Source organism: Dunckerocampus dactyliophorus, chromosome 1 (assembly GCF_027744805.1).
Source record: "Dunckerocampus dactyliophorus isolate RoL2022-P2 chromosome 1, RoL_Ddac_1.1, whole genome shotgun sequence".
NCBI lineage: Eukaryota > Metazoa > Chordata > Actinopteri > Syngnathiformes > Syngnathidae > Dunckerocampus > Dunckerocampus dactyliophorus.
The window spans coordinates 7,045,717-7,067,868 of record NC_072819.1 but is presented as its reverse complement, the minus strand read 5'-3'; the positions used below and the strand labels follow the sequence as shown (position 1 = coordinate 7,067,868).

Genomic DNA, 22,152 nt, shown 5'->3' with positions numbered 1-22,152 from the left:
GGGGAGGGCGGCGGGGGTTGGCAAGCACATTTTTGACAAACATGACCTCCCCTCTCCGGCACGGAGGATTATAAAGAACAAAAGTTGGTCCAATCGCCGCACCAGGGTTTAAGAGTATTGCGGTGACAGATTACAACATCTTTCACCCACTGCAGGAGATAAGAGAGCATCAGAGGCGGCGCCATCATCTCCACACGTTCACAAAGCTCCTCCTCCCCCCTGCCCCCCCCACAACTTCTGTATGTGTAATGCCTGTGTGGGTTATCAAAGGTCGGAAGAATCTTTGTGTTCTGGCCCAAGTGTCCTGCTCAGCTGTTTGCCCGCTCTGACGTCTTATTATCCCTCATAATTACAAACATGTCAGACGTGTCACGCCGCCACGTGCTAACAGCACCGCACAGCCGCGTTGCCGGAGATGTAGCGCTTCCCCCTCGCTCAATTAGCTCCTGGCTCTCCAGGTTAATAGAACTTTTGATTGGGCCGGCATTGCTTTCCTGCTTTCACACGGTGGGGGGCGTCGACCTCGTCTTTATCTGCCGCTGCAGAGAGCGGCGTTATTGTCCACCGCCACTTGGACGACCTCAGAGCGCCGTGTTTTATTTCACTTGGAATGAGCGCATCGATGACAGGGCGATGATATTTCCCGGAGTATAGGTCGCACTTTTTTGTCATGGTTTGGACATAATTGAACATGTTCTGCCAAATTGAACGATACAGAGCATACCGGATGCTTTTAGTCACGAATGCTTTCTAATACGCTTCTGCCTGTAAGTAATGTGCAACTATAATGATGGAGAGATGTGGTATTTTAGACAGCAGTGTTGTTTCATTAGGACACTAACTATGTCTACTTTGGATATTGTAGCTGCTGCATCAGCCACCGACTGACTAAATACACACCTGTGATTTTCAGTCTATTTTCATTCATTTGTGAATGGAAAAAACAAAGTGTAGGTGTTAAAATACGGCTGTTTGTTACGTTTCTATACACCGGGATGCGTCCAGGTGTCATGTCACTTATTCAAAGTAAACATTCTGACACGAAAGGATCATTTTTTATAAAGAAACACATGTAGATATGCTAAGAAGTTATATTTATTTCAAGAAAAACATTACATTTCATCCTTGTGATACACTGTAGGTGCCTATTATTAGGACCTACTTGTTCTCTTTTTTTCCATTTTTTTTCCCAGTTTTCCAAATATTTCAATTTTCTTCTGAAATAATCTTTCTAAATTTTCTTTTTGTAATATTTTGACTTTATTTCCATAATATTAAAACTTTTCCCCAACCTAATTTTTTGAAAACGACAACTTTATTTTGTTTTGTTTGTTGCTCATAATATTGCTACTTAAAAAAAAAAACATCTATGCTACTAAAATGACAGAATTTTTCCTTTTTCTTCTCGTTAGAATACAATTTTTTCTTTTGATATTTTGACTTTATTCTCGTAAAACGACAACTTTTTTTCCTATTTCTGTTCTGTTGTTGTTTTTTAATCTTCCAACTGTTTCAACATTTTGCTTGCAAATCTTCTTCTCGTATTTGTGACTATTCACCTTTTTTCCCCAACCAAATTTTTCCAAAAATTACAACTTTATTTTGTTTTGTTTGTTTCTCAAAAAACATCTTTTTTTCTTTAATATTTAAACATTACGCAATTAAAATGAAGTTATTTTTTTTTTTTATAATATTACTACGTTTTTTCTATATATATAAAATTACTGCTGATTCTAACCTTTTTGCTGTTTTTTAGTTTTCTTGTTATATTCTATTTTTAGAATGTGCTGCGGGCCCCAAAAAAACCCAGCCACGTCCGTAAATGGCCCCCGAGCCGCATTTTGGACACCCTTGGTTTAAGGAATGCATGAAACTAACTCGGGCACGAGTCGTCGCAAGCCAGTAATCTTCATCCCGGCTCCCAAACCCGAATAAATGAGAAGAGTGGTGTCAGTTCAGGGGCATCGGGCATAAAAATGGTTCTGCCAAATCTGCAATGTGGAGTACAACTAAAAGATACAGCAGATTGTGCCTATTGTAAGAGAAGCACCCCCTCACGGGAAAAAACCAAAAGGAAAAGAGGATCTGACACCTAACCTGCAAAGAGAACGTAGCCTTGCTGATTTTAGGCGTTTTGTGACATGCAAGTTAAACATAATATTCATTGAAATACGACTACACAGGATTTGAAGTGCATACACTTCACATCATTTCAGCGGACGATGATTATTCATACACCCTTCTGGCGACCTGTTTGTGTTGAAATGTTGATGTTGTTCCTGAATGCACCATGATTGTGACTGGTTGATAATGAGGAAGTGGCATGGAGTGCGATGGAAGAACGTGTGCTTGTTTGCCGTGTTGGAATGGAGTACTGCTGTTGGCGTGTTAGGGTCGGCAAAACGAGCATCAGACTGCGTTCCTCTGTCGGGACGCCGCATTATTTACAAGACGTTATCTGCACAATCAAGCACTCGAACTTGCTGACTCTGCATTCCTTTAGAACCCAAATGAGGTAACGATACCTACTTAGTTTTTTGGTCTGGTTGCTACCGTTTACGAGTTCCAGTACACATCCCTCGCGATTTTTGCCTCCGTGGGACGCTCACCACTCACACTGGGACTCCGCAGCAGCAACAGAGGAAGCGAGGGTCACAGTGGCGGGATCCTACCCTCACCTACGGTCCTGAACTTTGGGTAGTTACCGAAAGGACAAGAACGCGGGTACAAGTGACCAAAATGAGTTTTCTTTGTAGGGTGGATGGGCTCTCCCTTAGAGATCAGGTGAGAAGCACTGTCATCCGGGAGAAACTCAGAGTAGAACTGCTGCTCCTCCGCATTGAGAGGACCCAGATGAGGTGGCTCGGGTATCTGGTCAGGATGCCTCCCTGGGGAAATGTTCCGGGCACGTCCAACTGGTAGGAGGCCTCGGGGAAGACCCAGGACACATTGGAGAGACAATGTCTCTTAACTGGCCTGGGAACATCAGGAGGAGCTGGGCGAAGTAGCCAAGGAGAGGGAAGTCTGGGCTTCCCTGCTTAGGCTGCTGCCCCCGTGACCTGACCTCGGATAAGTACAAGAAGATGGATGGATGGATGATGCTGCATCAAAGTGCTCTGAGTGCCGGAAGGTATCACAAGTGAGCAATTGAAGCAAGCTCATTATGTGCCTGATAATCATTGGTCACCAAAGCTGTCAAGAGTTACGAAACAAGACTCGGACCAAAAGTTGCAAATTGCAGATTGGGACCTTGTGTATGGGGCAAAACCAGAGAGCGGTGGGCCCGTGCGCCTCGAACGCATGTATGCTGCCTCCACTCAGTCGCCGTCTATTGGGCGACTGCGAGCGGGACATGACAGATTTTTCACCTAGCCCACCATTTGGTGGTCTTTTTTTGTGACGGGGGCCGAACCCCCAACTGGAGACGTATCCTGCTCCCACTTGCTGAAGCGGCAAGTCCACAAAATGACCAATGAGGAGCAGAGAAAGACAATGGAAGCCCTCAGATTGCCATCAAGGAGTTGAAGAAGAAAAATATCAAATACGTGTCAGGTTAGAATTCAAATTGTGAATGGATGAGTTGGAGCAAGGCATGCATGGATGATGTGATTACAACCAAGCACAGAAATAAACCAAGCACTGATGCCAGGGAGGTTGGGAACGGAAGGATGAACCCGATGCAACCAGCAGGTGGCCAACTTTCTACAATCAAAGAGGATGGAAGAGGATGTTAGCAACATCGAAACATCAGTGCATCATACAGCAACACATGTCGGTATGCTAACAAGTTATCCATATTTCACCAAAACACTGCATCTCATTTCAATCTCAGTTGCTCTTGTTCACATTTTTTGCTGCTTTTTTTTTCATTTTCCAAATATTTAAACTTTCTCGTTAATCTTTGCCAACCTGATTTTCCAAAAATGACAACTTTATTTAGTTTTATTTGTTTGTCATATTTCAACTTTAAAAAATGTTCTTTAATATTACAACTCCATGCTACTAAAATTACTTTTTTTTTCATCATAATATTACACGATTATTCTCAGGAAATGGCTTTTTTTTCCTCATTCGAATACGACTTTATTCTCGTGAAATTGCAGCTGTTTTTTTTTCATTTCTGCTGTTTTTTTCAACTATTACAACTTTTTTTCTGGTCAATTTTGTTCTTGTAAAATGATGACATTATTCCCATTATATAATGCTTTTTCCGCCAACCTAATTTTCCAAAAATTGCAACTTTAGTCGTCGTTTTGCTTCTTGATTGTAATATTACAACTTTGAAAAATTAAGGTTTTCTCTTTCATATTTCAACTCTATCCTAAGAAAATGACATTATTTTTCCTCTTATTAGTTTAACTTTATTTTGGTAACGTTAGAGCTGTTTTTTCCATTTCTGGTTTTTCTTCAGCTATTTTGACTTTCTTCTTATAAATTTTCTTCTCGCAATTTTATTTTATTCCCATAATATTCCCAAAATATTTTGACGTTATTCTCATAGCATAATGTTTTCTGTAACCAAATTTTCTCAAAATCACAACTTCATTTTTTGGTTGTTTTTCATAGTATTACAACTTTTAAATGAATCGTCTTTTTTCTTGAATATTTCAACGTTATGCTACTAAAATGGATATTCCTCATAATACTACATTATTCATCTAAAATTATGACTTTTTTTTGTTAGATTACAACTTTTTTCATTTAATATGTGGACATTTTTATTATTTATTTTTAATGTGCAGTGGGCCAATAAAAACCAGCCACCGGCCGCCAATGGCCCCTGTGCCGCACTTTGGACACCCCTAATCTCCTGCTTTTTAAAATGATGAAAATGGTAACTGCATAAGACGACATAAAAATGACAGGGAAAAGTATCGGTGGTCTTAAAAATGAACAAAACCAGGATCATGATTGTGTACAGTGAAAACGATGGGCAATGTAATTTATCATTAACTATGATAAATAACAATAAAAGACCGACGTACACATGAGGTCTATTCACGTGTATGCAACATATCCTGGTGCTGCGCTGCCCTCTGCTGGCCACTGAGTGAACGTTCAACAGCAACACGCAAAAACACTCAAAAAGGAATGACAATAAATATGTGTAACATGTGAATGTGTGTTGCTTGTGTGCTTTTGTACTGTGCGTGTGTGTGTGTGTCACGATCAAGTATCCTGAAGACACTACTGTCAGCCGAGATTGATTTCCTGGAACACAGCTGACCCCTCCAGTTGTGTTACCTTGTCATTTCACCACAGCCGACCGAGCCCAGATGAGCTGCAAATAGACACACACACACACACACACACACACACACTGTCAGCTCGTGTTTGTGTCTTGTCAAGGTGCGTCAGAGAGTCGCTGAGGTGCACTTGATGTTCAAAAGTTTAAGTGCACTTAGACAGCATTCATACATTTGGTATGGATCCGATATCAAGTAAATCCTGTACAGGACAGTCTTGCAGGGACTGATACTTTCTACTCGAAATCATTCCAGCTGTTTTGTGATTTTTGCCTTGAGTTTGTTGACCATGATAATAGCCAGACAAAGATTTTTAAACAGCAAACTTATTTGTGAACAATTTGTGACGATATCAATAAAATGGTAAATGATTCCTGTATTCCCTTTTATTCATTTTTAGTCAAATTTTTTGAGCAAAATAAAGTCAGTAGTGCAAAACAATCTAATAATACCATCAAGAAAATAGTACAATTATTCCCGTATTCTATTTTTATTACATCAATTTTTTTTAGCAAAATACAGTCAATAGTGTGAAATAATATAATCATATTAATATAATCATATCAACAAAATAGTACAATTAACATTCCCGTATTCTCTTGTATTACATTTTTTTTAGCAAAATAAAGTCAATATTACTAAATCATATATTAATAATGTAATAACAAAATACTAAGACTATTCCCATAGTTCCAATTTTTTAGCAAAATAAAGTCAATAGTGCCAAATAATAAATAATATAACAATAATAACAAAATACTGAAATTATTCCTGTATTCCCTTTTAAAAAGATACTTTTTTTTTTAGCAAAATAAAGTTAATAGAGTGAAATATTACAGTATAATTCATATAATTATACATTTTTAAAATACTAAAAACTACAATTGGTTGTTATAAAACAATATACAGTGGATCCCCGCATATTTGCGATTCAGCATTCACAATTTTTTTCCAAAAATAGTCTGCTTTTGCAGCAGAAAACACATCCCATTCACCCGAAATGGGTCATCATTTATAAATAGGTGATAATACAAATACAATGTATAGCATACGTGTACCATGGGTTTCTTTAAAGCCTGCAATTTTTACATGTTGATTTTTTTCTTTGGAGGTCCTTGAATGCACCGTAGTCCGATTCCATCTGTGCACGGTTTCAACCTGGATTGTGTCTTGAGTGAACAACGGCAATTGAAGAGAGAAGGAGGAGAGTGCTGGAATTGCTGAATCGCTTTTATTGCAAATGTTGATCTGAAATTGGAGATCTTTATTGATTTATTAAAAAATGGAATGCATCTTTGTTTATCTACATCAGAGGTCTCAAACTGTTTAACAGGAGGCAGAGTCGCCGGGAGTGCTTTTGGTTTCCCAGCATGTTTTGCGGTACTTGTTTTGTAAGAAGTTGCTAAAGTTAACGTAGTAGTAGTCACTTTCTTCTGAAATCATCTTTGTCAAATTTTCTTCTCGTAATATTATGATATTCCCATAATATTACAACTTTTTACCAGACTAATTTTCCAAAAAAAACCTTTATTCCCATACTATAACTTTTTCCGCAATCTCATTTTCCCAAAATTCCACCTTGATTGTGTTTGTTTGTCATATTACAACTTGAGAAAAAAGTTTGTTTGTCTTTTTACATTTTAACTCTATGCTACTAAATTGACATTATTTTTAACCTCATAATATTACGAGCGTATTCTCGCAAAATTACTACTTTTTTTCTCATTGGAAAACAACTTTTTACTCTTGATATTTTGATTTTATTCTCGTAAAATTACAGCTGTTTTTTCCATATCTGCTGGGGTTTTTTTGTAATTTTCCAACGACTTCAACTTTCTTCTAAAATAATCTTTGTAAAAGCAAAAATTGCTACTTTTTTCTCGTTAGAATACAACTTTTTTCGCTTAATATTTTGTCTTCATTCCCATAATATTATCGCTTTTTTCCCCTACCTATTTTTTAAATGTAAAATTAAAATACTTCATTTGTTGTTTGTTTCTCCTAATATTCGGACTGTTAAAAAAAAATGTAATAGTTCAACTTTATGCTACTAAAATTGTCATTTTCCCTCTCAATATTACACTGCCAATCACATAAAATGACATCTTATTCTCGTTATATTACTTTTTTTCTGTTAAATTTTTTGTAACTTATCTAAGATTAAAGCTGCATTTCTGCCATGTTTTTAAATTTTCCAATTATTTTAACTTTCTTTTTAAATTTTCGTCTCATATTTGACTTTATTCCTATAATATTATAACCTTTTCGCCAACCTAATTTCTCCCCCAAAAAACTTTATTTGTTGTTTTGTTTGCTTCTCATATTATGACTTTTAAGAAATGTTTTTTGCTACGACTTTTTCTTGTTATATTACCACTTTTTTCTCTTAATATTTTGACTTTTTCTTGTAAAATTACTGCTGATTTTTCCATTTTTGCTGTTGTTTTTTCATGTTAATATTTGTATTTTATTATATTTATTAAATATATTTGTTTATATATATTTTTAGAACGTGCTCCACTTTGGACACCAGTGGTCTAGTGGCTTCATAAAGGCGATGACGGCTTATTAAATGGCAAAACAAGTGAAACATTTTTTTTACATGAGAGTATTCATTGGGTCTCTCGGTGAAGCAGAGCGGCAAGTGGTGGGTCAGCAGCAGCTGGCAGCCAGGGCCGCTCCCAGACTTTGGATGAAGCGATGGACATCGCGGTACGAGTTGTAGAGCGGCACCGGCGCCAAACGCAGAACACTCGGCTCACGCATGTCACACTGGCGTGGGGAAAACAAAGCAAAACTGAGTTGGTTCCTGCGCAGCACAGGAGTCTTACCTGATAGCCAGGCAAGGCCACTCACAGCCACGCCCCTCTTCTCCAGCTCCTGGAAGACTCTCCGAATGGGTATGGAGAAACACAGAGACAGCTGGCACCCCCTTTGCTCGGGGTCAGAGGGCGTGATGATGCGCACTTGAAGTTTGCCGGACTGGGCGGGATCCTCGGCGTAGTAGTGGGATATCAGATACTCCAAGTATCCTGTCAGCAGCACGGACTTCCTGCGCAGCGCCCGCATGCTGGTCACGTTGAACACCTTTAGGGCAAGTCAGCACGGTAAATGACATCACAGCGTACGTCTACGTATGCCGGGCAAGCGACTGCAGTACCTCCAAACTGGCCTGCAGCGGGCACACGAGCAAAATGGGCTGGTTGGAGAGCCTGAAGCCGCTCACGCCACGCTGGAGCGCCAGCACTGCACGCACAAACAAAAATGTGTTGCACTGCCGGCTTCACGAAACAAAGATACAATGTAATGCACGCGTGCTTGTATACAATGCAGGGGTGTCCAAATTGCGGCCCGGGGGCCATTTAAATAAAAAGATGTCAACAACTTTTTCCCTTTAGCAATACCAGACAGAGTAATTCAAATATTTGTTTATTATAATTTTTTAATTTTGTTTTATTACATATTTTTTTATTATTTCCTTATTTTTTTAAGTTAATATTAAATTATGTTTTATTGTATTTTTATTACATGTATTTATTTATTTTATTATTATTTTTAGTTATTAAATTATTATTTTTATTGTATTACATAATACCCCATAATGAAAAACTTGCTGTGGTTAGAATACAACTTTTTTAAAAAACGACTGAAAACTGTAGCTTTACAGCTTACGTCCACTAGATGGCGACAAAGACCGGTATATGACGCCAAGGCTCACAGCTCAGTTGTAGTTAGAGCATGTTGTTTTGATTAAAGTTGGTTTGTTACAAGAAATGTTGGTTTTGTTTGCATTCATCCAGTCAATAAAAATGTAACAGTAGTAATATAATACAGTAATCGTCATAAAATATGTGCAGAAAACTAAGGAAGAGACGACAGATGAAAAACCAGGGGGAGAAGTGAGCAGTGAGTGTGGCGCCACAAGATGGCAGCATTGTGCCGGATGAAACGTTCTTACCGTTGTTCATCTGGAAGCGAGTCCTCAAGTCGTGACCCCACCAGCCTGTCAGCCTGCAAACATGCCACACTTGACGTTCACATTAAAATGAATTTCCCCAAAATTACAGCTTTACTTTGTTTTGTTTGTTTCTCATAACATTATGACGTTTACAAAATAACTTTTTCTTGAAACTTAAACTTTTCTCCTATAATGACATAATTTTTTTCCTCATAATATTTAGCGTCGCCGCCATCTTGTTTACGGATGTGTTCCACAGCAAATGAAGATGCGAGTGTCACAGACATTTTCATCACACACACAGCAATAAACAGGCGAAAGCAGTCATACAGATTTTTTTTTAAAGGGGCATTTTCGTGATGCAAATGTATCACTCCTTTGAACGCACATTGTTTTGAGAAGCCAAACTCTTTACTCAAGTAACTAACCGGAACTACCTTCCTCTTCACCAAAATCCGACCAGAACTGGGCTTACGGGACCAAGTGGGGGGGTTAGTCACTGTTGATGCACTCCACTGCTGATGGGGATGTCAAAAAATCCAAGCTACCCCTTTAAGATTTCAACTCTATGCTACTAAAATGACTTTATTTTTCCTCATAATATTACAAGTTTATTCTCATAAAATTTTGACTTTTTTCTCCTTACAGTATGATTTTTTTCTCTTTATATTTTGACTTTATTCTTGTAAAATCACAGTTTTATTTATTTTTTTAACTACTTCAACTTTCTTCATGTAAATCTCGTAATTGCGACTTTATTCCCATAATATTATAACCTTTTCCACAACTTCATTTTCCAAAAATTACAACTTTATTCATTACTTTGTTTGTTTTTTGTATTACGACTTAAAAAATATAACGTCTTTCTTAAATATTTCAACTTTATGCTCCTAAAATGACATTATTTTTCCTCATATTTTACAAGTTTATTCTCATAAAATTGTGAATTTTTTCTCGTAGTATTTTGACTTTATTCTCGCAAAATTACAGCCGTTTTTTCTATTCCGGCCGTTGCTGTTGTTTTCCAACTATTTCAGCTTTCTTTTTGTCAGTTTTCTTCCCGTAATTCGGACTTTATTCCCATTATATTTTGACTTTATTCTCGGAATATTATAACTTTTCCCACAACCTCGTAAAATTACCTTGTAAAATTACCGTTTTATTAATTTTTTTAACTACTTCAACTTTCTTTATGTAAATCTCGTAACTACGACTTTATTCCCATAATATTATAACCTTTTCCACAACTTAATTTTCCAAAAATTACAACTTTATTTGTTACTTTGTTTTTGTTTCATATTACCATATTATTAGAGACTTAAAAAAAAATATTCTTCTTTAATATTTCAACTTTATGTCACATTTTGACTTTATTCTAGTAACATTGTAGCTTTTTCCGCAACCTGATAACGACAACAAAAAATATTCTTTTTCTTGAATATTTCATTTTTATTAAAATGACATTATTTTCCCTCATATTACGACGTTATTGTCATAAAATTCCGACTTTCTCCTGCCAGATTACAACTTTATTTTGATATAGTTTGACTTTATTCTTGTAAAATTACTGCTGATTTTTCAAAGTTTAAAATGTGCCGTGGACCAATAAAAAAGCAGCCCCTGGGCTGCACTTTGGACAGCTCTGGCTTAGCCTCTCCGAGTCTGCATTCATTTAGCACCCAAACGAGGCACCGATATCTGCTTAGTGTTTCGGCCTTGTTGCTTGCGTTTACGTCGGGACCTGTGCTGTTACGATACAGCGTTTCGGTATGCGCATCGCCTCTTGTATGCCTCCAAAGTGGGGTATTTACATACGGTATGCGAATGAAAAATTAAAAATAGCGTGACAATATTAGCGCCTAACACTGAGAGTTGCATAATGCGCATGAACACCTCATGTGGAGAGCCTGTGTGTGTGTGTGTGTGTGTGTGTGTGTGTGTGTGTGTGTACTCACGCAGGTTTGATGGTGTGTTGATGCTTTTTGTGTATGAATGCTCCAGCAAGCCCACCAGCACCTGAGTTCAAATACTGAGCAACCAAACACACACAAAAACACTCTGATTATATAGGTTCAGTGTGTGCGCGTGTGTGTGTGTGTGTGTGTGTGTTCCGGACCTTGTAGGAGCACCAGCAGGCAAAGTCCACCCCCCAGTCGTGCAGCTTCAGCTCGACATTTCCTGCCGCATGGGCCAGATCAAAGCCCACCAGACAGCCCTGATCCACAAACGTAGCCTAGTCAAACCGTAGCAGCGTGTCGGAAGAAGTTAAGCCAACGCGCCCTCGCCTCACCTTCTTCTGAGCAGCCTCGGTGATGGCAGCCATGTTGAACAGCTGACCGGTGTAGTACTGGACCCCGCTGAGCATCACCACAGCGACGGAGGCGCCCTCCGCTTCGATCACGTCCAGGATGTCTTCTGTCCGCAGAGTCTCCTCCCCCTGGGAGCCCAAGCATATGAAAGCAAAGTATCAGCGATGGAAATGAGATCGTCTCCTGCGTGGGACATACCAGTCTAGGTGTCAGTAGCAACATGCTCGCCTCCGGGTCGAATCCTCTCAGTCGGATCTGCGACTCGACTGCGTACTGACAGAGGACAGTGTGTCAAACAGGCACCTTGGTGGATAACATGCTACCCGAGTCGCTCACGTGATCGGAAGGAAAGGCCTTGTCTTCCAGGAGTATCTTGTGCCGCGCCGCCGTGGGCTGGTAGAAGGAAAGCTGCGGAAGAAAAGTTAGTGAGGAGCGTTGGCATTTTGACATGAATCATCTGATTTTCAGGGGGGAGGCGGGTGGTCACACCATCAGCAGGTGTAAGTTGACCGTGAGCCCGTTCATCAGCGCCACCTCTTCCGGAAGCGCTCCTGAAACAAAGGACACCACAAACGCAACATCACAAAGACAACACAACCCTCCAGAGAGCTACTGGACAGCGTTTCCCCCAGGTTGCATGCGCACGAGCCCACTGTACTACAATTTTTCCTTCTTCTTCTCCATAATGAGTCCGCAAAATCTAAATAGAGACGTGTCGTTTCACTCATGCGATCGCACTTCCGCGCCATACAGAGAGCAGATGAGAAATTGTAAATGCAGGACCATGTCGAGGCTGAAATAATGATAAATAAAGTAAAGCGCTTTAGTTTGTTTAATAAAAGGTTAAGATATGGACTTGTTCCACATGTAAGGAAGGGGTGTCCAAAAATGCGGACGAGTAGCCGTTTGCGTTTTACATATTTTTATATTTGAAAAATAGAAGAAAAATAGAAAAAAAAAAACAGCAAAAATAAAAAAGTCACGAGTAATTTTACAAGAATTGAGTCAAAATATTGACAGAAAAACGTTGTAATCTAACAGGTCAAAAAGTCTGAATTTTACGAGAATAACAAATCGTAATATTATGAGGGAAAAATAACATCATTTTTGTAGGATTTAAATATTAAAGAAAAAATCTTCGTATTTTTTTAAGTTGTAATATTATTAGAGACAAACAAAACAAATAAAAAGTGGTCATTTGGGGGGAAAAAGTTCTATTCTGGGAATAAAGTCATATTATTAAAAGAAAATTGACAAGAAGAAATTTGAAATAATTGGAAAAAAACTGCAAAAATAGAAGAAAAAAAAGCATCCAAGAAAAAAAGTTTTATTCTAATGAGGAAAGACGTGGCAGTTTTACAAGAATAAACCTGTAATATTATGAGGAGAAATAATGTAATTTTAGTAGCAAAACATTTAAATATTCAAGATTTTAATTTTAAAGTTGTAATATTATAAGATGCAAACAAAACAAAAAAAGTTCTAATTTTTGGAAATTTAGGTTGGGGAAAAACTTGTATTGTGGGAATGAAGTCATGATATTAGAGAACAAAATAACAAAACAAGAATAAAGTTAAAATAGTTGGAAAATAAAAAACAGCAGCAGCAGAAATGGGGAAAAAAAAGCTGTAATTTTAGGAGAATAAAGTCCAAATATTAACCGGAAAAAGTTGTATTCTAACGAGGAAAAAAGTCACAATTTTACGAGAATAAACCCGTGATATTATGAGGAAAAAGAGGTAAATTTGTCGCACAGAGATGAAATATTCAAGAAAAATCATGTTTGTTTTTTTTAAGTTGTAATATTATGAGAAACAAACAAAAAAGAATGATCATTTTTGGAAAATTAGGTTGGAGAAAAAGTTATATTATGGGTATAAAGTCACAATATCAAGAGAAGAAAATTTACCAGAAGAAAGTTGAAAGAGCTGGAAAATAAATTTCAAAAAACAGCAAAATGGAAAAACAGCTGTAATTTTACAAGAATAAAGCCAAAATATTAAGAGTCGAGAAAAACTCGTACTTCTACAAGAAGTAGCATATAGTATTCGAGAAAGCATATGTTTTTTTTTTTTGTTCAAGTTGTAATATTTGGGGAAAAACAAACAAAAGAAAAAAAGTGGTAATTTTTGGAAAATGAGGTTGGAGGCAACGTTATAACCTTATTTGTATTTGTATTTGTACTTTATTATAAACATATATATTATAAACATAAAGTCAAAATATTAGGGGAATAAAGTCATGATATAGAAATGTTCATATTATTCATGAAGAAAGTTGAAAGATTTAGTTTTCTTTTTAAAAAAAACATCAGTAAAACTGAAAAAAAAAAGACCACAGACCGACGTTCATACTGATAATAAGCTTTTTCGCCTATATTTCACAATTTCACCTATGTTTTTTTAATCAAAGTGTCCCTTGACACCATGACTGTCTACAACATCTTTAACCTAAGTGTGACATCATTATTCTTGCTCATCGGACAATAAAATCCACAGAAATGTCATCTACGGAGGCGCTGCAGTACTCACCTCATCCTTAGGGGGTGGGGGCGTATGTGAGCTAGAAGGTGCTTGTCACTGCCACCCTTCCATAGAGAGGAAAAGCCAGCATTTTTTTGTTTGTTTGTTTGTTTTTTGGGCAGTACCAGCTGGACAGCGGCAAGTCAAGTGATATTTTTATGCTCTGCTGAATGAATACATGAAGTTGACCGCCAAGACAGAGGATTATATATCCAAGCTCACCAGAAAGTGATCAGACTTTTACAACAGAGCTTTTCCGGAAGAAGGTTAGGGTGTCACTAGCTGACACCACCTAGACTTTGGACTCGACAAAACCGGAAAGGATGCTAAAGTCGGGTGAATAATGGGCCAACCCCACGCAGGGGGGTCTTCATGTCTTTGCTGTTAGAAAAGGTGTAAAAGGGAATTGTTACCAACAACTTTTGCCATCAGCTCCTCCAAGTTGTTCTCAGCCCAGGCCCAAGGTCGCGACCCGTCCGTGTGTCCGTGCACGCCCCTGGTAAACACACACGTCCGTGAAGTCCTCATGTTTGCCATCATGGGGGTAACATGAGTGAGGCTATGCGGTACATTTTGGCCCACTTGTCCAACTCCTCCTCCAAGTATCGCTTGGCCATTTTGGGCTGCAGGCCCAGAGAGTTTCCCACCAGGTAGATGCTTTCTTGGCTGCCGTCCACCAGCGCCAAATCCGCTGTGGGTGACAACATCACAATGTCGCACTCAAACACACAAGAAAATGCTCGTTACATGACGTTATCCACTCACAGGGAGGTAAATCGGATATCTTGGGCACCAGAAAGCTCTCCCTGAGGTGTCGCAGCTCGTCGTGCTCATCCAGGAAAGCGGCCACCTTCTCAGAGGTTGGACAGCAGTGCAACAAGGTGGCGACCCCCTCCACGGTTTCTCTCGCGGTCAAGCCAGTGAAGCGGTCCATTGCTGCTTCTGGGAGGGCCACAGGTATTTCTTTTAAGTTGTAATATTATGAGAAACAAACAGAACAAAAAGAGTGTTTGTTTTTTTAACTAGCTTGGGGGAAAAGGTTATATTATGGGAATGAAGTCATAATTACGAAAAAATTTATAAGAAGAAAGATGAAATACTTGGAAAGCTAAAAAAAAACCAATGGAAAAAACTGCTGTAAAAACAGCTGTAATTTTACAAGAATAAAGTCAAAATATTAAGAGAAAAAAGTCGTATTCTCAGAAGAAAAAATCAGCAATTTTAAAAACTTGTAATATTATGAGGAAAAATAATGTCATTTTAGCAGCATAGAGGTAATATGAGAAACAAATAAAACAAAAAAAGTGGTCCATTTTCAAAAATTGGAAAATTAATATTATGGGAATAAAGTCATAATATTACGAGAAGACAATTTACAAGAAGAAAGTTGAAATAGTTGAACTGCGGTTTTTGTGCGTCTCGGGTTTTTGTAGTATTGGGTTTTCCACAAAAATGATAAAAACAAGCCTCGGCCAAACCAGTCCTCGAAATGGAGTGCCCAAACAAAACATCCACACGTTGGTGACTCAGTATCTGTTAAAAACGTTCCGTGGTTCTTTTGGAGACACTACAGACAGATTCCGGCCATTAGATTATTTCCTATGGGGAAAATTGCTCCCGTGTTTGTATAGTTCGGTTTGCGTCTGACCTTTTGGAACAGATTAATGATGAAAACCGCGGTTCGGTTGTACTTGGCGAGTTACATTCACGTTCTTTGTGCTGCAATGCTCTGACAACAACTCGAAAGTGGCCTCCTTTTGCGGGAGAACCCACCAGGGGAAAAAAAAGCTGCTGCAAAATCCATTTCTAAAGTGATTAAACTGTTTTTGGAAAAGAAAAACTACAGTAATAACTATCTCATCAGGCCGATTTGCCAGCCCTACACCAGGGTTATTCAAAGTGCGGCACGGGGACCATTTTCGGTCGGCCGCTTGTGTTTTGGTGGCCCTTCATGGTCTAAAAGGTTTTTCCACCGAGGGGTTCATTTTCAAGAAAAAAGTGCAGCTCAGCTTTGTGATATACAGTCGTCCCTCGCAATATCGCGGTTTGATTGTCGCTCTCTAGCTACATTGCTATGTTTCATATGCATATTTAATAAAATTGTACTTATTCTAGGCCTAAATTAAGCATTTTCAAGCATTCCGGTGTAAAAAACGCTACTTTTTTTCTAAAACTTTGAACCCTGCGGCTTATACAGCGGTGCGGTTAATATCTGACTAAAAACTACAATTTCCATGATGCTTGGTGTGGTCATGTTCTAATCTCATGACGTCTCCTATACTTCAAAACTGCTACTAATCGTTTAAATATGTAATTCGGAAAACACGCTGAGTAAGACAGTCCATCATAAGGGCAAAAAAAAGTTAAGGAAACAACCAAAACACACCGAGAAGTCACCGGTCGGAGTTGAAGGACACAGCTCACTGAAAGAGAGAGAGCCGACGTTGGATCGTTCACCCACTAATTGGGAATGTGAGCTGGGATTAGACCGTCGTGAGATAGCTCAGTTTCACTCAATTGATGTGTTGTGTTATATGAAAGGTTTAAAAAACTCTTTCTGTGCACTAAATATCTCATTTTACATTTTACATGTTTCTATATTTCTGTGGTATAATAATAATAATAATATAAAGAGTGTAGTCGCTGTGTGATAACTTTAATGTTGTTTGTAAGATCAAACTGTGAGTCAGACTGTTATAATGAGTAGTGGCCTCCTGCAATTTCTAATGGGTTGACAGGTTTTCTATGCTCTAACGACCAAAATATCCATTTATGAGTAAAGAATCCTAATTCACAGAAATTAATTTATTATTGTCTGGAACAAATGAACCACAATAAAACGAGGGATGACTGTAATTTGTCGCCTATAACACAAAGCTTAGCATACTGACCTGCAGTGGATTGGTATTGGCCCCTTTGCACCTTTTGATGGGGCCTTCTATTGTGGCCAGCCAAAAGCATCTTGATAGGCCACACCTGTGAGGTGTGATGAATTATGAACGCTCACTAGCAACAGTCATCTTAGCTATTCAACATATCTCATTCTATGACTCACCGTGTATGTTTATTTATTTTTCAAAAACTAGAAAAACATGAACCTACATACAAGCTATGAGAATATATGAATGGAACCAATTGGCCAACATATATTTTTTTTACTTACAGTTAAGATCCAGATATTCGGCAGTCGTCTATTGGGGGGACTTTCACCTGTGAGGTCTTCCCTCCAGTTAATCATTCTTTTGTATGACCTCCAACATTATTTAACCCTTGCAGCACGCTGCATCCTATATCTCATTGTTGGGTCTTTTTTTCGTGTATATTCATTCTGAGCGTCATAAATTACTGAATGTGCCAGAATTATCGCTAAATGCTCAAATGTGTTTATAAGCACATTTCAAAAACAACTCGTTGCTGTACGAATGAATTAAGTAAACAAAACGTATTACGCTAATAAAGCAGCAGTTAACATTACTTTTGTTTACGATATCAGGTTTACTTCATAGTTTGAGACGAAGAGCCCCTCTTCTCTCTCCTGCAAAACCTATTTTTTAAGTTAAAGTCTTGTCTCACTTTCGCTCAGCTTTCTGTCACTTTTTGCCGGGGATAGCAGACATCTTGCCGTCATGACGTCACTGGTAAATAGAAGATCACGTGACACAAGCAGGAAGCGCACATCACGACAGGAGTCTCAGAGCCTGTTACCTCCGTCGAGTCCTTGAGGCGTCAGACCCTAAAATTGAACCAGCCTATTGTTTGAAGCGTATTGAGTGCAACATACGAGTACTGACAGTGCACTGCATTATGCCGTATTTCTCAGTGAACGCACGCAATGCACTCAAAATGCCAGTAAAGTGTGGACGCGCGCGATTTGGAACGCCGCCTCTGTCTCGTTTGTGACCTACAGAAACGTCCACAAGATGGCGGGCAAGTCTTGCGTAATACGTAATGTTATTCAAGTACACACAACACAACTACGCATGCAAGCGTCCGACAGGATGCTAACACTGAAGTTGATCGACAGCCAATGTACATTCACTCGCCTGTTCCTCTGTTTGCAAGGTGTAATGTTTGTGGGTCAAAAAGGCAAATAGCAGGGGTGTCCAAACGTTTTCAAGCGAAGGCCACATAGTGAAAAATGAAAGGATGCAACTTTGCCACTTTGATATTTTGGAAAGCAACACATGTCGATATGCTAAGAAGTTATATATTTGTTATATATTTATATATATACGGTAAGTTATATAATTTTTTTGCTCTTTTTTTCCCCAAATATATCTTAATTTTCTTTTTCAATAATCTTTGTACATTTTCTTTTTTTGTGATTTTGTGATTTTATTCCCATAGAAATATAACTGTTTGCTCAACCAAAATTTCCAAAAATTAAACTTTATTTTGTTTTGTTTGTTTCTCAAAATATGACTTTAAAAAACATTTTGTTATTTAATATTTCAACTCTATGCTGCTAAAATTATTTTACCTCATAATATTGCGACTTTATTCTTGTAAAATTGTGACTTTTTTCTTGTTAGAGGACAACTTTTCTCGTGAAATTACAGCCATTATTTTCATTGCTGCAGTTGTTTTTTTTCCAACTATTTCAACTTTATTCTAGTAGATTTTCATCTTGTAATATTATCATATTATTTCCATAATATTATAACGTTTTCTCCAACCTAATTTTCCAAAAAAAACAATTTTATTTTATTTAGTTTGATTTTCATAGCAACATAAATTCCGGGAAAAAAAATTAAACTCTTTGCTACTAAAATGACATTATTTTTCCTCATAATATCACAAGATTATTCTCGTAAAATTGCAACTTTATTTATTGTTAAAATATAACTTTTGTCTTTTACTATTTTGACTTTATTCTCATCATCTCTGTGTGGAGTTTGCATGTTCTCCTCGTGTGCACGTGGGTTTTCTCCGGGTGCTCCGGTTTCCTCCCTCATTCCAAAAACATGCATGTTAGGTTAATTGGCGACTCTAAATTGTCCATAGGCATGAATGTGTGAATGGTTGTTTGTCTATATGTGCCCTGCCATTGGCTGGCGACCAGTCCAGGGTGTGCCCCGCCTCTCCCCTGAAGTCAGCTGGGATATTTCCAGCATACCCCCCTAGTGAGTACAAGCGGCATAGAAAATGCATGCTATTGCCTTGTAATATTATGACTTTATTCCCATATTTTGACTTTATTCCCATAATATTACACTTTTTTCCCAACCCAATTTTCCAAAAATTACAACTTTATTTTGTTTTGTTTGTTACACATAATATTGCAACTTTAAAAAAAAATTCATTTCAATTCTATGCTCCTAAAATGACATTATTGTTCCTAATAATATTATGAGTTTATTCACTTTTTTTTGTTAGAATATGACTGTTTTCTGTTAATCTTTTGACTTTATTTTCGGAAAATTACAGCAGTTTTTTTCCATTTCTGCTGTGGTTGTTTTGGGTTTTTTTTTCCCCAGCTATTTCAAGTTTAATCTTGTAAATTTTTGCCTTGTAATATTATGACTTTATCCCCATCATAGTTTTGACTTTATTCCGATAATGTCATAACTTTTTCCCCAACTTGTTTCTCAGAATATTATAACATTGTTCTCCTAAAATGAACTTTTTCTGTTTATAAATCACAACTTTTTTCTCTTTTTCTGATATTCCTGTAAAATTACTGGTAATATTTCCATTTTTGCTGTTGTGGGTTGTTTTTGTTTTTTTTTAGTTTTCTTGTTAAATTATATTTTTAGAATAAAGAGTCATGGGCCGCATTTTGGACACCACTGACATATACTATACTAGCGTACTAAAATCTATATTTTTCAGTTCTCTTCTATGTTTCTTTTCACAAATATCTATAGTTTGTTTGTAACAGCCATTTTTAATGACCTGCCTCCCATAATTACCCACTTGAGAAGGTCAGAGGTGTTTCTTTGGATGTGTAGTAGTTCCACCCACAGAACCAAATGGTTCTGGGTCACCGACGTCCAGCCCACTAACTGGTGCCTTCAGTCCCAGCTGGACTTTTCTTCAAGTCCAAAAAAGATAGCAAAGGTGCGAAGGCTCGTGCCGTGAGACTTTCTCACACGTTGACATGAGAATGAGAAGCTCCGTGCGCACACCTGCTCCTTTGATTTCCAGCACAACCTGATGTTTACCTTGCATGGTAATGGTTTTCTCATGGAGAACCACAACTGTTTAGTTGACAGTCCCATGAAGAAAAACACTCCTCAGGGATGTGAGGGTGGAGTGTGATGCTCAGATGTACTGTATGTCAAATATGTGGTGTAACAGCGCACAGAATCCATGACCCCTGTAGCATTCATTAGCATTCAGTCATCTTTGTCAGTCAAGACCAATATTGGTGGGTGTGTCCCCTTTCTTGGAGCTTTTTACGATGTTCACTTCCATGGTGATGGCTTTCCTTTTCTTTGATGCACAGCCACTTGGAAGATATAATGAAGTGTCTCGTGTTTTGTGGAGTTTTTAAGGAATTTATGGGAGCGCGCTTTTCCTTTAAGAAGAAGGGTTCTTGTGGGTTAAAAAAAATCCAAAATAATAATAGATTGGAAAATTTATTAATTTAAAAAGGCAAATATAGGATTGTTAAGTCTTACTTTATTTTAGTACAGGGTTGTTTTTTTATTGGCCCGCAGGAAAATATAAAGAAAACTAAAAAAAAACAAAAACAAACAACAACAGTAACAGCAAAAATAGTAATATCAGCAGAATCAGCACAGTCAAACTATGAAGAAAAAAACGTTATGTGATGACTTATATTAAAAGTTAGAATGTTATAATATTATGAGAAAAATAATTTTAATAGCATAAAGATGAAATGTTAAAGAAAAAGATGGGGTTTTTTAAGTCGTAATATTAGGAGAAACAAACAAAACAAAATAAAGTTGTAATTTTGGGATAATTAGGTTGAGGAAAGAGGTATAATATTATGGAAATAAGTCAAAATATTATGGGATTTTTAAAAAATATTTTATAAAATGTTATATTAACTTTAATAAAAATGTAAATATTTTTTTTATTTTTTTAAGTTTATTAAAAGACGATAATTTACAAGAATAAAGTTGAAATAGTTGGGGGGAACAACAGCATAAATAGAAAAGCAGCTGTATTCACAGGAATAAAGTCAAAATATTAAGAGAAAAAAGTTGTATTCTATTGTGGAAAAAAGTCGCAATTTTACAAGATTGAACTCGTAACATGAGGAAAAAATATCATTTTAGTAGCATAAAGTTGAAATATTGAAGAAGAAGAAGAAGAGGATGTTTTTAAAAATGTTTTTAAATGTCATACTAAATGGTAAAAGTGATATTTTGAGAAACACAAAACCACATAAAGTTGTATATTTTGGAAAATTAGGCTGGGGAAAATGTAAAAAGTCATAATATTACAAAAAGAAAATTTCCAAAGATTATTTGAGAAGGAGGTTGACATATTTGGAGACAACAAAAAGACCGAAGCTGAAACTAATAATGGGCTTTTTCACCGATGACAAAGCGGAGATACAGTTTTTTTCTTGAAATATATATAAGTTCTTAGCATATCAACATGTGTTGCTTTACAAAATATCAAAGTGCAAAGTTGCATCCCTTCATTTTTCAGTTTGTGGCCCTCGCTGGAAATTTTGGACACCCCTGGTTTAGAAAACTAAACTAGTGGTCGCACGTATCGCAGTTTAATGTAACATAAATGAAAATGATGGTTCTTCATATTTGCGTCCATAATCCCCCCTCCCGCCCCACTACCACCATCACCCCTCCCGCCTCAAGAGAATGACTGTTGAAGTTCCTCCCCCTCCTCGCTCCGACCCCTGCCTCATTTTGTCTCCGGCGGCGAGCTCTGCGCAAAACAGCTGGGGTTAGCGCCACTCACCTGACATTTTGCAGCTTGAGCAACAAACTTCTCATGGAACCGCCGCGCGACTGAAGGCCCACGCCTGTAGTTTGTTTTTCCCACGCACGCAGCCATGAAGAAGTGTTGCGCATCGGTTTGTTTTGTGCGCTCTTTGGGAAATGCGCCGCTGCTGCTGCTGCTGCTACTTGTGGCGCCGTTCAGGACGTTTGCGCAGCTTGGTGAGTGTACTTCCCTTTGAT

The 22,152-nt window shown here is 37.7% G+C and overlaps 2 protein-coding genes across 9 annotated transcripts in view; one reads left to right on the top strand and one right to left on the bottom strand.

Moving 5' to 3' along the window:
• Positions 1-1,077: 1,077 nt before the first annotated feature.
• On the bottom strand, positions 1,078-22,080 carry kynu (kynureninase). 8 transcript variants are annotated; one of them, XM_054776776.1, is made up of 15 exons: positions 17,199-17,602; positions 16,927-17,011; positions 14,801-14,977; positions 14,606-14,726; positions 14,449-14,531; positions 12,003-12,064; positions 11,850-11,921; positions 11,712-11,786; positions 11,495-11,641; positions 11,321-11,419; positions 11,160-11,233; positions 9,205-9,257; positions 8,407-8,492; positions 8,078-8,333; positions 1,078-5,281 (listed from the first exon to the last, which is right to left on the bottom strand). In XM_054776776.1, exons 1-15 carry the CDS (start codon positions 17,271-17,273, stop codon positions 5,241-5,243), a joined length of 1,506 nt encoding a protein of 501 aa, XP_054632751.1. In that variant the 5' UTR covers positions 17,274-17,602; the 3' UTR covers positions 1,078-5,240. The 8 variants fall into 8 exon arrangements, 6 of the variants coding, with proteins under 6 accessions (XP_054632751.1, XP_054632758.1, XP_054632742.1 ...); XM_054776783.1 differs by lacking the exons at positions 1,078-5,281; positions 17,199-17,602 and adding exons at positions 6,090-8,018; positions 17,609-17,657 and having other exon boundaries at positions 8,103-8,333; XM_054776767.1 differs by lacking the exon at positions 1,078-5,281 and adding an exon at positions 6,090-8,018 and having other exon boundaries at positions 8,103-8,333.
• si:ch211-246m6.5 (von Willebrand factor D and EGF domain-containing protein) overlaps positions 21,896-22,152 on the top strand; it is a 32,181-nt gene continuing 31,924 nt past the window's right edge. The window contains exon 1 of the mRNA XM_054776754.1: positions 21,896-22,131. Coding sequence (XP_054632729.1) covers positions 22,026-22,131 — 106 coding nt within the window. The 5' untranslated portion in view covers positions 21,896-22,025. The remainder of the gene's footprint in view (positions 22,132-22,152) is intronic.